Source organism: Malaclemys terrapin, chromosome 10, assembly GCF_027887155.1.
Source record: "Malaclemys terrapin pileata isolate rMalTer1 chromosome 10, rMalTer1.hap1, whole genome shotgun sequence".
In the NCBI taxonomy this organism is placed as follows: Eukaryota; Metazoa; Chordata; order Testudines; family Emydidae; genus Malaclemys; species Malaclemys terrapin.
The window spans coordinates 27,839,721-27,864,387 of NC_071514.1; the positions used below are offsets into that span (position 1 = coordinate 27,839,721).

The 24,667-nt window shown below is 44.7% G+C and overlaps 1 protein-coding gene across 7 annotated transcripts; it reads left to right on the top strand.

Moving 5' to 3' along the window:
* On the top strand, positions 1-22,873 carry LOC128844547 (uncharacterized). Of its 7 annotated transcripts, none has more exons than XM_054042360.1 (10): positions 1-92; positions 1,532-1,606; positions 6,027-6,134; positions 10,005-10,349; positions 14,367-14,786; positions 17,789-17,893; positions 17,980-18,004; positions 18,115-18,149; positions 18,856-19,104; positions 20,385-22,873. In XM_054042360.1, the coding sequence occupies exons 3-9, from the start codon at positions 6,092-6,094 to the stop codon at positions 19,047-19,049; spliced, it is 1,167 nt and encodes a 388-aa protein (XP_053898335.1). In that variant the 5' UTR covers positions 1-92; positions 1,532-1,606; positions 6,027-6,091; the 3' UTR covers positions 19,050-19,104; positions 20,385-22,873. The 7 variants fall into 7 exon arrangements, 6 of the variants coding, with proteins under 6 accessions (XP_053898335.1, XP_053898337.1, XP_053898340.1 ...); XM_054042362.1 differs by lacking the exon at positions 1-92 and adding an exon at positions 607-629; XM_054042365.1 differs by lacking the exon at positions 1-92 and adding an exon at positions 6,742-6,846 and having other exon boundaries at positions 1,313-1,606; positions 10,005-10,092.
* Positions 22,874-24,667: the final 1,794 nt, after the last annotated feature.

A 24,667-nucleotide genomic window follows, 5' to 3' on the forward strand; every position in this document is an offset into this window, starting at 1 on the left:
CCTGCCATTGAATTAAATGGGAATTAGGGATATGCCTGACTCACTGAATTAGCACCAAACCTTCCTTTGCCCTCACCACCAGTGGAGACAGGGTCAGGGCCGGCTCCAGGCACCAGTCGACGAAGCACGTGCTTGGGGCAGCACCTCGGAAGGGGCGGCCAATCTTGGGGTGGCGGGGGGCGCTCGGGGTTTTTTGTTTTTGTTTCAGCGGCACGGCACAGTGGTAGCAGGGGCTGGAGTGGCGCTCGGGAGTTTGGGCTGTGCGGCGCAGCGCTCAGGGGGCTGGGGGTTACGGCAGCCCGGCCTGGCGCTAGGGGGCTTCGGCGGCGCGGCCTTGGGGGGCGGGGGTTGGCACAGCCTGGCGCTCGGGGGTTTGGGCGGCCCGGCGTAGCGCTCAGGGAGGCGGCGGCGGCGGCGGCGGCGGGGGGGGTTGGGTTGCCCAGCCTGATCCGGCCTGGCGCTTGGGGGGGGCGGGGGTTTTGGAGGGCCAGCCCGGGTGCTTGGGGGGGGGGGGCAGGTGTTTTAGCGGCCCGGTGCTCGGGGGGGTGGGAGTTTCAGCGGCCCGGCCCAGCGCTCAGACGGCAGGCGGGGGTTTTGGTGGCCCGTCCTGGCCCGGCCCGGCGCTCGGGGTGGGGGCGAGGGTTTGGGAGTCCCAGCCCGGCGCTTGGAGGGCGGGTGGGGGTTTCGGCGGCCCGGCCGGTGCAGCGCTGGGGGGGCGGAGGTCGGCGTGGCAGTCGGGGGGTTCGGCGGCCTGGCGGAGCGCTCAGGGGAGTGGGGGTTTGGGCGGCCCGGCGCTCGGAGGGGGGTCGGGGGTTTTGCCAGCCCGGCGCGGCATTCGGGGGGTGGGGGGGAAGGGTTGGCATGGGGTGGGGTGGCGCTCGGGGGGGGCGGGAGTTTTGGCGGCCCGGCGCTCGGGGGGGCGGGAGTTTCGGCGGCCCGGCTCGGGGGCCGGGAGGGTTCGGCGGCCCGGCACTCGGGGGGCGGGGGTTTCGGCGGCCCGGCGCTCGGGGGGCGGGGGGGTTCGGCGGCCCGTCCTGGCGCTCGGGGGGGGTGGGGGTGGGGGCGAGGGTTTGGGAGTTCCGGCCCGGCTCTCGGAGGGCGGGTGGGGGTTTCAGCGGCCCGGCCGGTGCAGCGCTGGGGGGGCGGAGGTCGGCGTGGCAGTCGGGGGGTTCGGCGGCCTGGCGGAGCGCTCAGGGGAGTGGGGGTTTGGGCGGCCCGGCGCTCGGAGGGGGGCCGGGGGTTTTGCCAACCCGGCGCGGCGTTCGGGGGGGGGGCAGGGGTTGGCATGGGGTGGGGTGGCAAAACACACACACACACACAAGATTGGGGATTTGACTAGGCTGTGAGAACCAAAATCAGACACTGATCCATTGGGAGTGACTGGACACATACAAAAATATATATACAGTGGTATAGAAGCCAAAACATACATACCCCCCCTGTTTCCCCGAAAATAAGACAGTGTCTTATATTAATTTTTGCTCCCAAAGATGCGCTAGGTCTTATTTTCAGGGGATGTCTTATTTTTCAGAAATGAAAAATGCCTTATTATCGGGGAGGTCTTATTATCGGGGGGATGCCTTCTATTACAACGAGACGCAAAACTGTAAGTAGGCCTTATTTTCGGAGGATGTCTTATTTTCGGGGAAACAGGGTACTTTCTACAGCTCTAAAATTAATGTGTGCATTTGGTACAAATCCTATTCTCCCTCTCCCCCATACTCTCTCAATGGGTTTGGAAAGCCCAGTAGGTAATGGAAAGGTGAAAGAAATCATTAACAACCTGTCTCCATTGAAATAAACACACAGACACAGGGATATTCCTAGTGATGCTAGGTTTTTGTAAAAGCTTGCTTTTGAAAAACTGAAATTTGCTTCTAAATTGACTTCACAAAGTCTCTGTAAAACCAAGAGGAAGAGTCTTCAGTCATTATATAATGGAGCGACTCCTTCTGGTTTTTAGTGTCATGTTGCCCTCACGTGATCCCTTCATTTTGTTCAATGGGGGGGGGGGGGCATCCCTTTCTGTAGCGGCAGAGAGGTTCTGACAGTTGAAATAGTGTGGTTCCTCTGGTGAGTGCAGGTTGTAGGAGGCAGGGACTATTCCTTCTGGCACAGAACCCTGTCAGGGTTTTTGGAGTTAGAAATGTAACAGGCAGTGGGATGGGTGAGGGTTGAACTGGAGGGTTTCCAGAGAGTAGTTTCCACAGTAGTCAAGTCTTTGACCTTCAAAGGAAGATTCCTCCCCAGCTTTCCCTCTATCATGGATCTCCCCAGCAACCAGCCTGAGTATCTTAGGCTGGAAACTGGGTTTGATCCTGGTCCTACAGAAATCAGTACAGTTTTGACTGAGTTAACCTAAATTAGGACGTCAGGATCTGGCTCTTAATGTGTGGATTAACGGGTGCAGAGGGCATACATGAGGCCTTCTGCCCTGGGGTGAGTGACACAATTAGTGAATTGAAAGGTCCATGGGATTATTAAGCAGATTTTTTTTTCTGGCCACTAATCTTGCATGAATGGGGAGAGGTTGGAAAAGAGGAACCTGGCATTTCTCAGGACTATGTGAGCTGGAAAATCCAGAATACGTTTTACGCATAGAGAGAGAGAGCAGCAGGCCTCAGCGAGAACTTGCTGAATCCTGATGTGGTTGACTTCAGATACTAATGTAGGGGCTTGAGGTATGAGTAGGCCCATCGTTATGTTCCCTGAAGGAAGCTCGCAGGCCTTAGAAGAGCATCCACAGCAGGTGAATTGGGGGGAGAGATTAGATGGACGTATAGTTACCATCTCACGGCCTGTAGGAACCAGATATTTTCTAACTTTGGAAATAGTTTGGTCCAGGATAAGCTGGCGCTGCTGACCCTAGTGTGTCGAGGGGGCACAGCCACCACTCCCGCCCATGGACCTCCAGAACTCTCCCCCCCCATTGCTGACACACACCGGCAGTGGCTCAAGGCAGGCTTCACGCTGTCACACGGGGCCTGAATCTTGCCAGAGCCCACGGCCCTCCTGCAGCCCCTAGCCACTCCTGGCTCATCACGAGCATTTTGACAGGAAGTACCAAGCAGTAATAACAATTACAATACTACAAGTGTGTGTGTGTGTGTGAGAGAGAGAGAGAGAGAGAGCGTGCCAGTGTGTGTGATTGTGTGTTGGGGGACTGTGTGACAGAGTGTGTGTTGGGAAGTGTGAGACTCTGTGTGTGTGTGAGAATCTGTGTTGGGGGACTGTCATTTGTGAGAGGCAGAGTGTATGTGAGTGTGAGATAGGGTGACCAGATAGCAAGTGTGAAAAATCAGGACAAGGGTTGGGGGGTAAAATCAGGACATCTGGTCACCCTAGTGTGAGAGCCAGTGTGTGTGTGAGAGAGCCTGTGTGTGTGTGTGTGAGGGAAGTGTCAGAGACAGTGCACTGGCACTTTAAGTCCCTTCCCCCGCTTGGCCTGGCTTCCCCTCCTCCCCCCGCTGACCCACATGGAAGTTTCGCTTCTCCTGTCCTGGCCCCGGCCTGGCACCTGCCGGAGACCGAGTGGCGCAGTGGGCCAGGCCGCTGCGCCACCAGTAACTGGCCGCGCTGCTCTGGGCTCCCTGGGGCTGGGACAGCAGAGCCGGAGGCTGGAGCCCTCAGCCAGCCAGCTGAGGAGGGAGGGAGGGAAGGAGGGGGCCGGGTTGGGGGCAGGGAGAAGCCCGCCAGCCCAGTGCAGGGGAGGGGCCGGAGAAAGAGAGGATTCCAGTGAGGGGAATGGTGCCCCCAATTTTGGGGTGCTCTACACAGCTGCATATACTGTGTATGCTTAAGGACGGGCCTGGGAGGCTTTCACAGTGCTCTGATGGCTCCTGGTGGCACAGGGACATTTTTCTATCACTATGATGGCGTGTGGAGGTCTGGGGAAGCTTCCATAGTGCTACAATGTCTTCTGGGAGTACGGGGAGGTTTTCATAGCACTACAGGACTTCCGGCAGCATGGGGAGGCTTTGTTACCCAAAACTTTAGACACTAATTAAGTCACCTACAAGTTTGTCTAATTTTAACAAAAGGGGTAAACAAGATTGTGGCTTGCCCTAAAGGAATTGCCAGAGTGTTAACAGGGGGCTTGTCTCTGACCCGCAGAGGGCTCCCCAGAGCAGGCTAGTCTTGCTGACCTCTGAAAGGACAGGGATACAGCCTTCCGCTCAAGGATGGACACACAAGCAGTAACTGTTCGAAAACAAAAGAATTATTTATTTAAAGGAAATAAGTGGTTACAATGTAGTAAATGAAGCAAGAAAGGATACATAGAGCATAGTAAAATGCAATAGAATTACGTTAAAGAATTAGAGCAGTGCAATAAAATAAAAGATACAGATAACACAGGATATCTTAACACATAGAAGAAATACAGCGGTTTCAATGTAACAAGCATATAGAGGTCCTGTATCCATAAAGGCTTTTAGTCTTAATGATATAATTTAACCTCGTACTTAATACAGTGCAGTATACGCAGCCCCTATATATACATATGAGAAACCATTACTGCATTCATAGATTAAAACATTTACTTAACATCAACATAAATACTTAACACTTGACATTGAACTTTTAACATTTAACACCTGACATTTAACATCCTGTGAGTGGTGATCAGCCAGTCGCAGGATGGGTAGCGGAGATCTCATTCAAGAAGCAGGCATCCAGCTTTATTCACAGACAAACCCATACACTCTTAAATAATAGATAGAAAGAAGATCAGACTTACACTCCTTATTTACATTTTCCTCCGATTCATCTACTGGTCCTTCTGTCCTGTCTGATCCCCAGAGTGTGGCTGCCACAGCTGCGCTGTTGCTCTTCTGCCGCGGATGCAGTGGTGGTTACTGCTCTTCTGTTGCTGCTGGCAAGGTAGCTTCTCATTGCCAAGGCAACCTCGGAATTCTGCTGCTGCTGCTCTTTCAGGTAGCTGCTTTCCAGGATGTTCCAGTCTTCTTTTCCAGCAGCTTCCATTCTTCAGCTTCAGCCTGCTGCTTCTTGGCTGCTTCTTTAGGCTTCAAGCTCCAACAAAACCCATGTGTAAGACAACCTCCAACAGAACTCCAGGGGACCTTGGCAAGACTTCCCAGCCATCCCTACTGCCCAGACAAGCTGCCATACTCACTGAGAGTGGGTTAGGGAACTACCTGTGATGTCCTCCTACCCTCAGCACAACTTGGTCAGACAGACTGTGGTTTTTCTAGCTCCCCCCGAAGAGCTAGCAATTAACTCTTCTAATCAAAAATCATAAAACAGATTTTTAATTAGAAGAGTTAATTCCATTTATTGGAGGGGAATAAAGTCATGTTACTTCTCAAAAACTGGTGGTATCACCTTGCAGCTTAAATGTGAAAGAACCAATGAAGCAAAATACACTTATATACAAAATGAGCTGAAGTGGCATATACCACCTGTTCACAGGCCCTACTCACCTCCTCTGATTTTCACACCCACTACCCTTGTGGAAATAGTGGAGGTTTATGAAGGAGTCTTTCTGCACTCGTGTATTCTCTGTTCTCCAAATGGTGTTTTCTGTCTGGATGTCTTCCTTGAGGCATGGCAGAAGAACTAGCTAGTGACTCAGTGACTGCTGCATCTTTGACCCAGATATCTTAGGGGGCTGCTTTTCAGATGATGGCTCAGGCCCAAAGGAATCCCTGGTAATCACCTGACATTTGTCCACTGAGTGAGGCCTACACTATCCTGGTACACTGCAGGAGTCACACAACTGATATGGGCAGGGATAGCAAATTACTGTGGGCACCTCAGACTTTCTTTTCTAGGGAAGACTTTCTCCTACTGCCTAAGAGCCTCTAGTCTTTGGACTCTATTTCCCAAGGTATACATTTCCTCTGTCATCACTGAATGACAGTATGCTTGTTTGTGATGGAAGTGTCTCCGACTCTAAAATAAACAGTTGGGCAGTTGCAGTTGGGCAGTGCTGTAATTCTCATTATCTGTTTCCTGTTACTTTTTCTTGTGATCACTGAACTTCCGCTTTCCTCTCTCTTCACAAGAAATTTTTTAGAATTAGAGACAAAACCAAGAAGAGGAAACCTTTGCAACCCTTCCTCACAGAAGAATGTATTTTTTGGTGATCCTGGCTTTTCTAGGACGAATTACTGGTATGTTTCCTATTATGAAAAATTGCTCGTTTCTATGCATATCTCACTTTCTTAATTCTTAAGTGTATTTTGTGTCAAGTTCATTTTCTGGGATGTTTAATCTAAACACGTACTGAAGTGTAGCATAAATATGAAATTAAAGAATTAGAGTTGGTTTAAATTTGGTTAAGAATAGATTATGTTATAAAGAAAGGCCCTGACTAGCAAATAGAAGGAAAGTCTTGAAAATAATAAGGCCAGAGGACATGGAGTACGGAGGATGGCTGGTTCAAAAATAATTAATGAGATAAGGAAATTTCTAAAAAGCATGCCTCTGACTGACAGCATTGACTGCAGATGGTTTTATGATCAAATGGCAAAGGAGCCAGCCTGGACCTTTCCACCCCACATACCAGTTTGATCTTAAAAGTGAAGCCTGTGTGAAGCCAAGTGCAATGAAAAAGCTGTTGGACATTAGGGAGGAGGAGAAGAGATAAGGAGCAAAGATCTTGGGAGAAAGCAGGTTGTAAATCTTATCTGGATTAAAACTGAAAATTATGGTGAACTGTCTCAAATTAGCCATTAGCTAATGTGATAACTGGCTATGGCATCATTTGTTTTTTTGAAGGATATAAAAAGAGTTATGAATTTGAGGGTTCTTTGTCACACCCTACCACCTGATCATGCTTGTGCACACCAGGACTAGATGGTTTTCCCTAGATCTGGCCTATTTGTAAGTGATCGCAAGCTTATGAATACTTTGTTACTGTATTGGAAATAGTGACTGCTTATTTTAAGGCTGACAGGCATGTTTAGAGGCATGTTAAAATACTATTTGGCCTTTGGACTTAATAAAGGAATTTATGGTTAAATTAGTGTCTGGTGGTCTTCCATATTAATATTAATTATTTCTAATATTATTAATAATTCAACAAGAAGTATTCCTGATTGCAAGCTATATTTACTGACTTAAAAATGTTATAAAAGGTTATTTTCTCAACCAATACATGGACTGTGGAGTGGGGAGGGTCATTAGAGATGTCTGCAAAGTGCATTTGTGTGAAATACGGAGGGGGAGGGTTAGGGGAATGTTTTAAAAGTGCACGTAGCTGGTGGCAAAGTTAACTGGGAGTGGGAAGTTTTTACTGGTGGTTCCCAGATCTCTCTTCCCGAGCAATAGATCCAGCAACAGCGCTGGGATGCAATGAATCTATGGCTACACCAGGATCTGTGAGAACACTTTTGCAACAAAAGCAAAAATATCAGCATGAACTCTTTCTTCGGTTTCGTCAAGTGGCAATGACATTTTACATTGCATGTAGTGTAGTATTTCATAGAATATTGCACTAAGCAAAAGTGAGTCACTTTTTAGGGAAGCGATTTTCTCTATATTTGGGGCCAGATCTTGCCTCCCTTACTCAGAAGTAGTAGGACCTTACTTGCTACTCCCAGCGATAAGGGTCACAGAGTCTGGCCCTCAGTGAGCTTGCATATTGGAAATATATTACATGTCACCAATTTCCATTTTTCTAAGGAAATTTTCAAAGAGAAAGTTAGAAATTGCATTCAGCTCTATTATTTATTTATTTATTTATTTCATTGAATATGGGCTCAAACCTGCTACTTCCAATGGAGCAGGACTGGGTCTTAAAAATATACACAGAAATTCTGAATGTGACCATAGGTTCCTTTTTCTTTTCTTTTTTTTTGGTATAGATTTCTCCCTTCTCCCCCCAGCTGTATGTGCATAACTGAGCTTCAAACACAGCTTTGTGCTAGCCAAAGTCTCACCCACAGCTGAGCAGGAGAAAAAAGATATATTAACTGTCAACCTCTAATTTTGCTTTTGAAAGTGTACAAGGGATATATTGTGTATCATGTGTCCACAGCTGATAGTAAAACCATGTAATGTTGGAAAAGTTTCTAGACAGAATCAGTTTTGTAGATTGTCCTGAGGTGGAGGTAGAATCATCAAAGCAAACAGTTCTAGCTTTGTCCTTTAACAGTTCTCAAGTGATTGCACACATGTGACTGTCTTGAGCCATTGTTTTCTTCTTATTGAGTACGTATCCTAACAGCGCCTTTATTAAGCTAAATTAATATATTCATACAATAAACACCCCGATAACCAGTTAAAGACACAGCATCAATAAAATATCATAGGGCAGGATCAAATCAGTCATACCCCGATTGGCTAAATCTACCCCAAGAGATTCAACAGAAGCTATTTTAAGTAATTTTCTTAGGTCTTTGTGGCAAGGACTCTCCTATGAAAGGGAAAAGTCCCGTTGGGGCACCATCCTGTTGTGGAAGGCAGAGAATAGGCCCTGAAAAGTCCATGTGCCCTTCACTCTGTTCCGAAAGAGCACAATGGAACAGGTTGGAAGGCTCATGTTCTATTGAAGGGAGATTTCAGAGTAGCAGCCGTGTTAGTCTGTATCCGCAAAAAGAACAGGAGTACTTGTGGCACCTTAGAGACTAACAAATTTATTAGAGGATAAGCTTTCGTGGACTACAGCCCACTTCTTCAATTGCATCTGAAGAAGTGGGCTGTAGTCCACGAAAGCTTATGCTCTAATAAATTTGTTAGTCTCTAAGGTGCCACAAGTACTCCTGTTCTTTTTATTGAAGGGAGAGTCTGTCACAGGGTCTGCTCATGGCAGAAGAATGCTGGGGGGACAGAGGACTGCAGGGCCTGTTGGGGCTTTTGTAGTTTGGACAAGTATTGAAACTTCTAGATTCCATGGCTGGCAAAACGTCCTCAACTTTGCTGGTCAAAATTTGACAAAATTCAAAATTTTGAATTTTAATGGATAAAAGAACTGGAAATAAAATGTTATGAATATTTTCACAACGATCTAATCAAAACATGAAATTTTGATTGAAAAAAAGTGGACTATATTTCCCTATCTTTCAACCAGCTCTGGTTCTAAACTCGAATTTATTCAGTACTGTATTAAAAAAGCTGTGAAAATACAAAAGCTAAAATGCTTATATTAACAAAGCTCTAAGTATGCTTAATTTTTTGCAGCAGACCAGCCGGAGGAGCTCATGCACAGTTTTTCATTGCATTTCACCAAAATAGCTATATTTTATAAGAACTATAAAAAAATTTAGGAAAGAGGATTGGAGGCATAATCATGATGACAGTGTCTCTTAGACACATGCCTCATAAAGCCTTTGTAATTCACATGTAGGCCCCAATTCTGTAATCAGTAATGGCATGTGAGTAACTTTATGCATGTGAATAGTCCCATAGAATTTTGGAACTGTTCATATGCACAAACGTTCTCAGGATCAGGGACTTAACTTTTAGCAAACTACATAAAAATTAACTAGCAAGGGCCAGATTTTCTAAGTAAAAACTGTAGTTTTGTGCCATGGCTGCTTGTGATTGGTTATTAGCCAAGGGAATTAATAAATATGGCAATTGTTAATACAAAAATACATATTTGTACCCTCTTTTCTTCCTTTGAAATCTCTTTGGTGTCATTCTCATGGTCAGAAATGGCCACAAAAACACCCTTTAAAACAAAGCCAATGTCAAGGCTTAAGCTATGTAATTTGATCAGCATTCACTATGAACTGTGCAATATTCTGCTCATTCTGCAAGGTCCAAGTATAAAGTTCCAGATCTGTGTTCTTAGTGCTAGATCCTACAACGTGCTGTGGGTGTAATAGGAAATGCTCAGCGCATGAGCTTCTCCTGAGGAAAAGGGGAGCATGTTCAGCATGATCCAGGAGGAACACAGCAGCATCCCAGAAGCACACAAGCTCGCAGGATTGGGCCCTTAATGATGCTTCTAACCTGCAGCACTTTCTTTACAGTATTATTTGTAGGATGATTTCTGAATCATTTTGCATCATTAACCATTTACATATTTTTAACAGGTGAGACTTTCTTTCATCATTATGAAAATGGAAATTTCACACTTACGTGCAATGAAACAGTGGCTAATGGGAAGAAGGAAACAGTTTGGTATGAAAGTCGAGAATCTCTGCATGAATTCCAAGTAATCAACTGCAGTAATCAACAGCCCAACGGACGAAACAAATGCTCTGATAAAACAAAGTGTAGAAACCAATTATCAAATTCTGCTTCCAGAGGTGGTGGGGTATTTGCATGTGAGCAATTTCCGAATACTGAAACATCACAGGCTTGCCCACTTTTTACCAATGTGACTCACTGCAGACATTATAAATTTTTTATTGTAGTGATAATAAACATGACTGCAGGTGAGTGCTTTTCTTGTAGGGGGGAAGAGGGAGGGTTTATTTTTATCAATAAATTCTAGAGCTGAGAGGCCAGAAAGGGAGTTAGTGAGTTTAAGAGAAGCTTATTTAGAGAATTCTGGACTGAGAACCAGATTCTGCCCTTTTATTTACAGTGAATAATACTATTCTCCACCAGTGTTCTCTTGATTTTAATAAGGAACACTAATGGAGGAGGTATTATATGAGTGAGGGTGACTGTATTTGGCTTTGAATGAATTAGGCATCTGAACTAGGCTGAGTAAAGTGGTGAACAAATGTGGAAGTTGTTAAAAAAGAAAACAAATTAAAACAAATATCTGGCGGGTGGTCATTGAAAATCTGCACTTTTTGTCATACTAAGTCTACTTACCCTGTTATTTGGATACATACCAACTCAAAGGTCTACTCATAATGTCTTTAGTAAGTTTTCGCTCAGCCCTTTTTTGGGTAAATCCCCACTGATTTTAGCTGAATAAGTTGCTTTTCACTTCCCCCTAGAAACACTCTTTTGTAGTGATGTTGGTACAGTTTACCTGCCACCTTTCTACTTTGAAGTTGGTAGGCGAAGGGATCCTTGTACGTGGTGGGCCGTGGGACTACACTGAGTCATGCAAGCTGAGGATCTGGCTCACAGATTGTAAAAAACTAATGCCCAGTTTTCTGCCTTGCTCTTGGAATTTCTGCCCCTAGAGTGAGATTCTCAACCATGCTCTGGCCAGGTAACGGTCAAAGGGTCTCTAAAATCAGCATCTGGTCTGGGTAGAATTCCCCCTTGGCACAGGAACTAAGGCAGACAGCAGCAGACTGTCCTTTCAGCAACACTCTTGCAAATCCTGACATAGCAGGTATGGCTTGGGGCCAGGCTGCAGAATGCAGCACTGCTTAAATTCAGGGCAGTTGTCCCTCAGGGCTGCCTAAATTGTACTGGGGGCTGGTTAAAGCCACATTAGCCCCTCTCCGCCTGGGTTGTGAGATTTGTTCTGTGCATCTAGAGGCACAGCACAGAATCTTACCTCTAGAGTTTTAAGCTTTCAATCGATCATAGTCACAAAATTGGTTTTGTGCCTATTTTGCACATGCAAACAACTATTTGTGCAGACAAGGCACCTAAATAACAAATTTGTGTGTGCAAATATTTGTTGAGCACACATAACAGGTGTATGCTAAATGTTGTGTCTGCAATTTGGAGCCTGGTTTGAGGTTAGTTGAAAATTTGACCTTATAAATGCTACAGAATCTTACTCTACAGGCCATTGTTGTTTTTAAATGTGTTCATGCACGTATTAAAAATGACTGCTCTCTGAATGTCCTGTTTAATGTACACTGCACTTCAACTACTTTATCCAGAAAATATTTAATCTTTAATAGCTGTTTCACAATTTCACATTTTTTCAGCCATTTGTCTAATATAACTTGTATTTGATACTATCAGCACTTAGGCCAGGGCAGACCCTGAACCAGGCAGCAGAAATGACAACATGTGTTTACTGCAGTGTGAGAATGTGGTTTCCCAGATGTTATCATAGAATTATAGATGTGTAGGACCAAAGGGCCCTCAATAGATCATCTAGTTCAGTCTCCTGCACTCAAGGCAGGACTAAGTAATAACTAGACCATTCCTGACAGGTATTTGTCTAACCTGTTCTTAAAAACCTCCAATGACGGAGATACCACAGCCTCCCTTGGCAATTGTTCTAGTGCTTAACTACCTGGACATTTAGGAAGTGTTTCCTAATGTCCAAACTAAACCACCCTTGCTGTAATTTAAGCCCATGCTTCTTGTCTTATCCTCAGAGGTTAAAGAGAACAGCTTTTCAGCCTCCTCCTTGTAACAACCTTTTATGTACTTGAAAACTATTATCATGTCCCCTCTTAGTCTTCTCTTCTTTAGACTAAAGAAACCCAATTTTTTCAATCTTCCCTCATAGGTCATGTTTTCCAGACCTTTAATCGTTGTTGCTCTTCTCTGGACTTTCTCTAATTTGTCCACATCTTTCCTGAAATGTGGCACCCAGAACTGGACACAATACTTCAGTTGAGGCCTTATCAGCGCAGAGTAGAGTGGAAGAATTCCTTCATGTGTTTCTAAGTCCTAGAGGTTTTCTCAGTGAAACTGGACATATATCTGTGGAGTAGTAGCATAGTTAGTACCCCTAAGAGCATGTCCCACTTTTGTGGTGCAGCCCAGAATTATTTTGATAACCACCAACGGACTGAACATGCAGTGCTGATAACCTTCTATGCGGAGCTGAGCACCTTCAACTTCAGAGGAATGTGCAAGTGCTGGCAACTTCGCAGAAGGTACTCAGCCCTCACAGGCAGGGTGGCCGAGAGTGGGTTCGGGCCCAGGTGAAATTTTTTTTCGGGCCCCCCAGCAAGGGCGGACCAGCTAAAGAGGGCCGACGAGGGCGGAGGGGGGAAAGCCGGGCCCCGGGCCCCCTTCTGGACCGCCAGGCCCCGGTAATTTGTACCGGCTCCCCTCCCCCCCGTGAGTCCTGCTCACAGGATTGGGCCCCAAATGGCTATTTAAAATAGCTGACTTGTAGCCATAGTACAGTAGGTATTTGCACCTGTTAATGTAAAAATACCTTGTAAATTGTTCATTAAAATAAAACATCCTCCGCCCCCGCTTTAGATAGAAATGAAACAATGTTTTTTTGCACTGAATTCTGTATCTGATGGTGTTTTTATTGGAAAATTTGCAAACTTGTGTAACCCTTCTGCCCATCTGAGCTGGCAGCAATAAGGGCCGGCTTCAGTATCTAGGGGTTCCGTTTCAATAACACAATGCAAAACCGGCTCGAGCCCCCACCCAGTGACCTGGGACAATTTCATACCACCCCCCGGGCATCTCTAAGGGGCAATACTTCCCCTCTCGCAAGCACGGAGTTTGAGTGTAGCAAAATCCTTTTAATAAAGGAGGGAAACAATACGGCATTATATTGGGGAAACACCACAAACAGGATTCATAACACAAACCATGAGCAAAAGACCCACCCCCAAGTAAGTTTGGCAGTATCCTTTTTCCCTCAGGGTCTTAAGTCCAACAACCCAAAAGATCACCCCAAAGTCCCAAAAGTCCAACACCCCAAAAGTCTCTGTCCTTGGTCAGTACAGCCCCAGAGTTCAAAAGTTTATCTGCAGAGTTTTATCCCCCAAGCCTGGGTGGAAGTGGGGGAGGAGAGAAAGGGCACGCGGGGTGTTAAGGGGCACCTTACGTGGTCCGAGGCCAACTGCCCAGCCTTTCCGTGGGGTTCTGCTGCAGTCTTCACCACCAGCTGTCCCGTGAGCCGCTCCAGCCGTCCCGTGGGCCACTCCAACCATCCCTCAAACTGCTCCTTTCTGTCAGCCACTTAGCAATATATCTTCAGGCTCCCCCACTAGTTAACACAGCACTCAGTGATCTTAGCTCTTAGTGAATTCAGCATGTAGTAGGGGAGCCCTAGTGCTGGTGCACTATTGGCCCAAAGTGAACTCAGACTCTTAATAGAATCAAAATTAGCTCTATTATTCAATAGTGGAGAAGGTACAATTGGTGTTTCAGGCCCTCAAAAGGGACCAGACCCATCAGGAACAAATGCCTATCCCCAGCCTCTCTCTATTCACTGGGTTTTGGAACCCATGTCCCTTGTCTAGTGAGTGCTACTTAGTTGATGGTGAGTCCCTCTGTCATAAAAAAGTTCCACTGGCCTTGATTCACATAATCATGGTCAGAACACTTTATTCTTCCTGCTCCAATAACAGAGAAACTGGGGATCCCACATGACCATTTTGGGCTGCTGTAGGCTCATGCTAGGCGGAGTGGGTGTGCCTATGCAAACAAGATCAGCCCCTGAAGTTCTTTTCCGCAACTCGCCACAATTCACCACCGAATGTCAGGTAGAGCTCATCCTGACTCTGCTTACACTTGTAAGAATCCTTTCAAAGGCAAAGCATGTTATAACACTTTACAGTGCATGTTTGTCATATCTTTTGTGTTTGTTTCATTCTATATTGCAGATAAGGAGATATTTGAGACCATTCCTGCAAAATCACATGATAATCATTTAGTACAAGAAGAAAGAAGTAACATCACTCTCTCTTGTGAATTTCAAATGAAGCCCTCAGGACAAACATTTCTTATATATTGGATCAAATATACAGAAACAAGCAAATGCCTGTCTTCTGTTCAGAGAAAGGAACATAATTTCTCGTATAATACACATTGCTGTATTGATGAGATGATCAAAGAACGACTATTGAACTATACAAGCTTAGATTCAACCGAGAGACATGTAGTCCATAATATGACCATCTTGAATGTTACTTACTCTGACAGTGGAACTTATTTATGTGTTGTAAATGCCTGGTCAAGAGGTAAACACGTGTGGAAGATTGCAAATAACCTTTCTATAGAAGTGAGGAATCAAGCCATTCCATGTAAGTTAGAAGTTTTGTAGTTGGGGTTGGTACCAGAGTTACTTATAATTTTGCCAGACTTTTGCTATTTGGGATAAAATTTTCCATGCTGGGAAAACTTCAGCGAAAATGGTTCAGCCATTTTTGAGAACAACCCATGGAAAAATATGCTGTTTTGCCCATGTTAAAAATTCTGGTGACATTTTCTTTGAACAGATCTAATGCTCCATGCTTTGAAATAGGGACTTGACATTTTGGCAGGAGAGCAGCCTTCGTGTTAGCAGTGTCCCTTTTACCATTCCCATGAAAGTCTGTCCAAATCTGGCCAAGTTATAAGCCTTTAAAAATCACAGTGCACAGATGCTCAGTATAGACTTCCTAGATTTCACCCACTAAATTCACCATGCTCCAGCCTAGTGCTGAGTGGGACTTTCCCTGCAATTGCAGGTCTGGGCTGCTGTGAGCCATGCTGTGTCCAGTTCCAAGCAATTGAACTGAGACTTAACTTCTGTGCTCACAGTAACATCCCTGCTGGGCCCAGCCTTCATGGAGGAGGAGGAATGAAGAGATGATAGAAGCCATCCAGCCAATTGGGGGACAGTGGAGAGAGCAGAGTGTGACAAGGAGTTTGGTGGGGGAGACTGAATGCAGGAGGCTAGTGGATGGGGAGGAGTGCAGGAGGCTAGTGGATAGGGGCGGCAGAAGAGGGAACCTGGGACTGGGAGCCGGGGTGGGGGAGACTGGGACTGAGAGCAGGAGGCAGAAACGTGTGTGTGGTGGGGGCGAAAGGACACTAGAAGTCAGTAGGTGCGGGGTAACTGAGGTCAGATGAGGAACTGGGAAGAGATTGGGATTGGCTGGGCAAGGTACCTGGGACTGAGAAGCAGTAGGATCGGGGGAGGAAGAAAGGGGAGGGGCAGAGATCTGATGAGCCAGGATGTGTGTGTGTGTGTGTGTGGGGAGAAGTGGGAATGGCTGGGCAAAAAATAGTGTTCTAAGGAGCCGGGATGGGGTGGGGAAAGTGCTGCGATTAGACAAGGAGCCTAGGGAGGGAGAACGGGACTGGGAACCAGTGGGGATGGAGAAGATGAGTGCGGGAGCGGGAGACTGGAGGGAAGCATGGGGAAGAGAGACAGGTTGGATGAGGAGCTGGAAGAGGGAGAAACTGGGAATTGCTTGGCAAAAAGGCTTGACCTGGTAGTGAAGGGGAGATTGGAACCAGGATTGGAAGTTTGGAGGGGGTGAGACAAGGAGACTGGGACTGGGATGAGAAGCCTGAGGACTGGTGACTGCAATTAGGATGGCAAGGAGAATAGGACTGGGATGGGGAAGAGACAGGACTGGGACAAGGACAGGTTTGAGAGGATGGGGCAAAAGGGATCATGCTGGGAGGGGATTGGGCAGAAGAGTCCATGCCTGCTTGAGCCACCCCCTCCAGAGCCTGGCATGGAAGTCAAGATTCCTGAGTCTCACCAATTCCTCTGCTGTCAGCAAATATCTGTGAAACTCACAGGGAAGGTGTCCTGTCCCCTGCCCACCCCCCCAGCGCTGATCCACATGACAACCTACTACTACTGCTATCAGAGCCAATATTAGCTTACATGGCATAGGTCTTTGTGGTGGATCTAAATGTCCCAACCCTGCCGATGACCCAGTGGGTATCAATATGATGTCACATTATAGAATTTCTGTTTTTTTCCCAGTTTTCTTTCTTAAGAAAGTAGTAAATTAACCCCCCTCCCCAAAAAAACACACACATTAAAAGAGCATTAAGGTTGCAAAGTCAAGCACTCCAAAGTTGGGAGATGCCAGTACTAAGGTTGCTGACTTGAGACCCTGGGGTCTGATTTGCAGAAGTGCTGAGCACTGGCAGCTGCAGATTCAGTCAGTGGGAGTGAACATATAGAGTGCTATAGAATGCTAAATTCTACGCAATAGCAGGTCCTAGGCATCTCAAATGGGGGATGCAAAATTAGTGGATTTTTAGACTCTAATCTCTCTGACCTCAGTTCCCCATTTGTCCAAAGGAGTTTACAGTCTAGATTTCATTTTTTTAAATGACTTGAATTGAGGGATTAATCTGATTAACTGTAGGAACAAATGACAGTATTTCAAGGTCTTACCACCAGCTTGTGCCAGCATAACACGAAGCCAGGGATCATGAAATCTTAGTCCCATTAAGTTAATAGCAAATATCCAATTGACTTCAATGGAGAGAGGATGTCGCCCCTAATTGCTATGGGGCAAAATCAAGGTCAAGTTTGCACAGCAGCAAAGGGATGTAAAGCATACCATGGATTGCAGTGTGAGGACGACAGAAGGCTCTGTAGAGTTTCTAGACTCACCCCATCCCCGCCCCCTGCCCTCTCTCCGTAAGCAGGTGAATGAAAATGGGCAGGGAATGGACAGATTCTTGGCTCTCCCTCCCCAATACATTGCCTAGCTGTACTAGACAGTGAACTGCAAGATATACACTGCACCAGGTGTAGACTTAGTGCAGGGGTAGGGGAAGACCTGGAGGCAGACTGTGGCTTTCTCAGGGCTCATGGCAAAACACAGTTGAGTCCAACATTTGTACCTGCAAATGACTGTGGACTCAAAAATGGAGGACAGTTTTAAGCCCCTTTAAAAATGTGAACCTCCGTATTTGTACTTTACAGTTGTGCTGCATTAACCCATTAAAATACTACAGTTTTCTCCAGTAATCTCACAAGACACTACAGTATTGCTACTGTAACATATATTGTGTTGCATCATTACAGTAGAATATTGCAATGTTTTATCATAAGAAAAATTAGCCTACAGAAATCAAGTTATCTGCTGCTTTTATTACCAATCCTAGCATACTGTATCCTGGAATCATCCACATTAATGGGTTGCTGAATGTGTATTATCCACATAGTTGTTAAACATTATTTGATCATTTGAAAAGCACTATCCATATAATGGAGGTGAGGGTAAAGTGTTTTTCCCACCATCTGGTTAAATTTTTCAAGATTCACTAACACTGGTCTTCTCTTTAGCCTCTGCTTCCGTGCCATTGTATGCAACCACTGGATTCTTCGTAGGGATTATTATCATCAGTGGGATAGCATGGTTGATCTATAAAAAGAAAATCAAATCAAAAGGTAGGAAAATTAAAATTAGTAAGTAAGATCTGCAGGAATATTATAACTGCTGAAACTTTACAGTGTGTTTTATTTATCTGTTACAGGAAAGGCATCTGCACAACTTCCCAGGTACGGTCTTGAATGGACATAACCAATGAAATATTAGTATCATTTTTAAAGTGTTTTTTCCAACAGATAGAAATGACTGAATTGATTCTTCCATAATCTTCCTATTTTAGAGCTCAGGCTGCTCTTGAAATTCCAGGAGATGAATGTGAGCATTAAATTTTTGATAAACCTTTTTGAAATGATTGTCTACTTAGCACATTTTGAGAATTGTGTACTATGGATTTCTTAGACTGTGCACATTATTAAGTTTTTAAACTTCAGATAATATCAGTGTTTTTTTTGACAAGTAACTTTTTGTTTATCAAATTAGTTTTGGTTAAGTAGACAGTTGTTCTTTAGGGAGGATGGTCTTGCAATTAAGGCACTGGAATAGGATATGGGTGATCTGAGTTAAATTCTTGGCTCTCTCACATACATCCTGTCCCTATGACCTTGGGCAAATTACAGAATCTGTCTATGCCTCAGTTTCTCCTCAGTAAAATGATTAGAACAATGCTTCTTGCTCTCTTGGGGGTGCTAAAATTGAGTCATGTGTTCTCAGTGTTTGTGTGTACTGACAAAATAGTTCTGGGGCCATAGAAGAACCTAGCAGCTAAGTGATTCTGAATCGTTTTCCTAGCTACTAGAGGTGGGGTACTGTAGACAGTAACCAACACAAGTCTTAATTCTGGGCTGAATAGAATGGAGTCAAATTCCATTATTTGGGGGTAGGAGAGAAGAATTTATTTAACGTCCTTTTCAAAGGGAGATAATTACTATTTTATTTAGTTGATTGATTTATTTTAGTTGGATGTTTTATTTTAATTCTGTGAGATTCATAAACTCTTTGATGCAGAGTAATTGTTTTCTAGGTTCCCCGTATGCAGTGAGCAGCAGCAAAGACTTGCAAGGAAATGAAGTGTTGTATTCACTTGCAACGAGCCCATATGAGGACCCAAATGCAGCCTATTGTACAGTGGATAACACTGCAGCATCTGGCAAGGGGCCAGGAGATGAAATACAGACAGTCTATGCAGTGGTATCACAAAGCTGTTCCTGTAAATGACTTGTAAGAGGAAGTGTTATTTTTGACAAATGACATTGCAAATAGAACCACCCAGGTTAGTCACACTAGTATAACTCATAGGGGGCTATATGAGTACAGTAACTCTGTGCTTAAGTTGTAGTTATGTTCCTGAAAATGCTATTTTAAGTGAAATGATGTTAAGCGAATCCAATTTCCCCAGAAGAATTAATGTATATTAGGCGGGGATAGGTTCCAGGGAATTTTTTTATTTGCCAGACCTCCCCCGACTGCCCGCACAGCAAGCAGGAGGCTCCCGGGAGCAGCTTCAAAGCAGTGGGCAGGAGCAGCTTAGGGGTCTGTTTCTCACTACAGCAATAAGGAACTTTAGTTATCCCCTGTATCTTCCCCTTTGAGCGGTGTAAGCTGTAGATTCGGAATTTCAAATCTGTGGCAAAAGGAACAGGTTAATCAGGGAATTGTTCAGCCCGAGCAAACCTTAAATTGATCACACACATTGGACAGCTGTGAGCTTTCAGCTAGTGCAAACAATGCATGAGGGAAAAGGCACAAGGAGCAGTGCATTGGTTTGCCATAACTGCAATCTCCGTGATCTCCTGAGTGCAGGAACTGCTTCTTCGGACCCAAGCTGCCCAAAAAGGGGAATAGAAGATGCAGGGAGATGGTATGGCCATAGCCCGACCCGCTCCACCCTACACTTTCCTTTGGGGACACACAGCATCTGTTCTTGCCCAGCAATAATAATAATGGAGATATCCCATCTCCTAGAACTGGAAGGGACCTTGAAAGGTCATCAAGTCCAGCCCCCTGCCTTCACTAGCAGGACCAAGTACTGATTTTGCCCCAGATTCCTAAGTGGCCCCCTCAAGGATTGAACTCACAACCCTGGGTTTAGCCAGCCAATGCTCAAACCACTGAGCTATCCCTCCCCCCAATGCAGGGGAGTTCCAGGAGACAGTGGGTAAATTGCTTTCCTGTCACATATGGCTATGAATACACATAGAAAGGCCTTTTATGGTTCATTTAAGCTCAGAATTCTCAAAGTTGTATTCTTGAGTGTTGGTACCATTGCTCTGGCCCGTATTTCTCTGGAGCACTAATTTGCCTTTGTAAAACAGCCATGAAATCCCCACTACTACTCCTTTTTACAGTAAAAAAAAAAAAATCACTTTGAGAGTAATGGGCCATAGTTTCCTGTCATATACAATTGCTTTGATATCAGTGTAACTGAAACCTGAGAGGAAAATTAGTGTGAGATTGTTATTCAGAAGATATAATGAATGCTGACATATACGACTTTCTCTAAAACCATTTCTAAAAGTTCTCTACTGACCATTACATTGTTTTTCTTTGCAGAGGAGCTGGAGAATGGACGTTGGTTTGAAAATAACTATGAACTTTTGGCTGATTTTAGGGGAAAAAACTCAGCATAGTAGCCTTGACTACCCATTTTGACTATTCAATAAGCTATCTTAGAAAATATTATGGGGCAGATCCTCTGCTGATATAAATTCTCATAGCTCCATTATGAAGCTATGACCATTTGCACCAGAGAAACATAGGAATTGTCACACTCAGACCATTGGTTCATTTAGTTCAGAATCCTGTCTCCAGCAGTGGCCTTTATCAGATGTGTCAGAAGTAGATGCAAGAATCCCCATATTGGACAATTATGGCACAACTCGCTCACAGGAGAAGTTTCTTCTCAACACCTATCAGCTAGAGATTGGTTATCCCCTGAAGCGAGAGGGTTTTATAGCCCTCATACATCTTATCCTATCTAATGTAACATCATCCTTAGGCCAGTGTTTCCCAAACTTGGGACGCCGCTTGTGTAGGGAAAGTCCCTGGCGGACGGGGCCGGTTTGTTTCCAGCAGCTCCCATTGGCCTGGAGCAGCGAACCGTGGCCAGTGGGATATGTGATCGGCCGGACCTGCGGACATGGCAGGTAAACAAACCGGCCCGGCCCGCCAGGGGCTTTCCCTACGCAAGCGGCGTCCCAAGGTTGGGAAACACTGCCTTAGAGTATGAAAACCTATATAAATGAATGATTGCTTTAGGAACAAAGATCTTTATTTTCCTCCAGTTTTACACTGGTGTAATTCTGTTGGCTCCATTGGAGATACTCCTGCTTTACATTGGTGTAAGTGAGAGGAGGATCAGAAGCTTAGACACTCAGGTGTGATTGCTAGAGCAGGCAGAATCAATTAAGGACACTATTAGCCCCTACCATAAGTTTTTCTTCTTTAAAATGGCCACATTGGATATAATGTTGTGAAGGAGACTGGGGTCCTTTATGTATCCCCAGAAAAGGTACAGCACAAACCATGTTCCAGGAGTCAGGACCTGCAGCAGAGCCACGCTCCTAGGAACCTAACAAAAACAGCTGGCCTGTAGTTGGCTGCCTGATTGACTAGATCGCCTGATTGGTTTGAAGAGTCAGCAGCCCAGCACTTAAGCCCAGCAGCAGTTCAGTGTCTCTTCAAATCATGTACTCATGGCTGAGCTAGCACCTGTGTGTGCTTGTTCTAGCCCTGCCCCACTTCAGGGAACCTGTTTCTGATCCTTGGATCTGATTCCTAATTTCAGTTCTGGCACCTAGCCTCTGACCCTGGGCTCTGGTGCCTGTGCCAACCACTAGGCATGACTGCCCATGTCCTGGCCACTGACATCATGGCAGTGCCAGTGTCCTCACATAAGCCTTTTTAGCTATCACAAAGGTGAGAGGAACCTCAGCTAGGATGAGAGGATAGTTGTATCTCTGTGTATATTTAAAACTTCAGTCCACTGGAATTTCCACATTCTCCATTTACTTCCCCCTGCCCACCTCAAAAGCTTGACACTGAGTGAAGTCATCTCTTTCAAGGGTCTGTTGGCTCCATCCTGGATGCTCAGATGGGATCATTCCAAGGGGTTGAGTGTGATGTCTTTGCAGGGGTGCTGGAACAATTTGTATGGGGGTTACTGAGAGCCATTGAACCAAACTGTAAACCCTGTATATAACAGAAACTACTTCAAGGCAGGGAGAGTACAAGCACTCCCTGCACCCCTGGTTCCAGCACCCATGTGTCTTTGTAGTGTTCCCATCCCTTGCTGGTCCGGGTAGGGTGACCAGATAGCAAGTGTGAAAAATTGGGACACTTTATTTTTCGGGGTGGAGGGAGAAAGAAAAATGTATAATAATAATCCCCTAATATCGGGATGTCTGGTCACCCTATGGGAACTTGGGGCCTGAACTTGGACACTATGGTGCATTGCATAGCTACAAGCTCACCCAAATGGCTTTGATGGTGCATTCTGGAATAAAATAGGCTGTGACCCACAATTCTCATGTTAGACTATTAAGCAGTCTTTGGATTTGTATTTATTTCATCACTACCAACGTGAGCTGGATTATTCTACACCATGTTGGTGAAAACTAATATTTCTTTGTATTCTACCTTTGTTTTCCTTTAAATAAAGGGCACGACACAGGCTACTGAGCTATAAAGGCTATACAAACCAAGGGGCTCTAATGATATTGTGCCAACTCCATGAGGAGTGTTTGTATTTGGTGACAGGGTAAATTGGTCACACATCATAGGTTGAATTTAGTCCAAATCCAAATGTAAACACTGTCTCTCAGCTCACCATCGGATAATCCTGATGGGCCGCAGGTTGCCCACCACTGCTATAAAAGGTGACTGACATTTTTCTTGTGCTCAAAGGATCATATCCAACTGTTACTGAAGTCGGTAAAAGACTCCCTTTGACTGCAATGGGAACTGGATGAGACCCTAAATGAAGACAGATTGTACTGCTTTGATGTCACAGCCTTGTAATAAAGCTTTCAGATGATAACATAGCTACAAGATAGTCATTCATTTTGCTAGCTGGCATTGGGATTTTTGCTACATCCATTAAGAATAATACAATAGACTCAATACATTAAGTAGAATAGAACATGATATGCATTTTTATGCCTCTGATTTTAGTTTCCATATTGTACCATGTTTTGTTTTGTTTTGTTTTGTTAATTTTAGCCTTCGTATGTGTGATACCAGTGAATTGCAAGAGGGCTTATAAAAAACACGGAACGGAGGTAGTATGTAATATTACAGATAAAGCTTTGAAAAAATTGCAAACTAGCTTAAAAGTATTAATGTTAAAGTGTTTCAAGTTGCTGGCAGGTAAATATTAACTGAATCCAGGGACATGTTTGTTACTGTGGACAATATTAATATTCATTCGCTTCACAAAGGGCTTGTGAGAGTAATCAATTCACCTTCTTACTGGGCTTTGAATATGTAAAGTCTATAGCCGCAGTCCTGCTTATACTTAAGCACACACTTAACTTCAAGCATGTTAGCTTCATTGAAGGGAAAGGGACTATTTACGAGGTGTGAAGTTCAGCATATTCTTAAGTGGTCACAGGATCGGGGCTTATGTAGGTGCAAGATTATGATGATGTAAATAAAAGGGAACGCAGGGCCCTACAAGAGCTCCTCACAAGCAGCATAGCCCCACCAGTTATGCTGCATCCTGGGCTGTCCATGTCCATGGAGGGGTGGGAGAGTTTCAAAATGTGCTAATTTCAGTCATATATTGTAATGGGCTTCCCCTCTCCTGTTGGCTGTGTTGCAGGTGGGTGTGGGTTGAGAAAGGCTGGGAGATTAGTAATTTAAACAAAGTGGGTTTTTTTTTGCGGGGGGTGGGGTGGGGTGCTGCCTCTTGTCAGCTCCAGGCAGGCAGTAGACTCAATGTGAGGGCTCTAGTTGCGTTAAAGTTTGTTTGGAGTTTTAGAAAGCATGGTCCTGCTTCATTCCTTCAGCTCTTTCTGCTGCTACAGTGTTATGAGATGGAATTTCTCAATAGACCAAAGGAGCCAATTCTTCTCTCATAAATATTTTTTAGAATTATGATTTTGATATGAATGAAAATTCAAAGTTAAGACTGAAGCATCATCCTTGAGCTTTTCTGTGCTCACATATTATGCAGCTGCCAGAGAGTGAATTCTTGGGTCAATTGAATGTACTTGTTTTGCCAAGGAAGTTTTGCCATCAGTGGAGCTAGGATTTCACCTACAGCTTTTGTAAAATCACCCACTGGTACTTCAGACCTTTGAATGTTTTGGCATAATAAGTATACCAGTCTAATGTCCTTGCTCTTTTTGGTTACAACATTAAGGTAATGTAACGATTTTTGTACTTAGGCCAGGGTACATAGTTATTTTAATAACTAATGGCACAAGATCCATTTTATAACCTCACTAATGTTGCCAAAACCACACTGTGTTTACAGCAGAGGACCATGTTCTACATCGATTTAAGTGTTCAAGTCCAATAATCTGGATGAACCCTTTTGGGTGACAGAATTTCATTTTGCATTTTCAAAAAAATTTGTGGTGATCTTCTGACAAAGCCCTAAAGCCAAAGCAACATCAAGTAATTTGAAATGCCTGGACTAAAACTACATTATGAACATATTCAGCAAACAAAACTGATATTATTTATGTATGTAGTAGAATTGAACAAAGATAGGAGGATTTCCAGAGTACACAGTAAAAATATCCAACTATTGGAACAGTTAAATAATTATTAGCTGTAGGCAAATTGTTGTGGTTATAATGGGCCGGATATAAGAGCTGGGTATCTGGCCC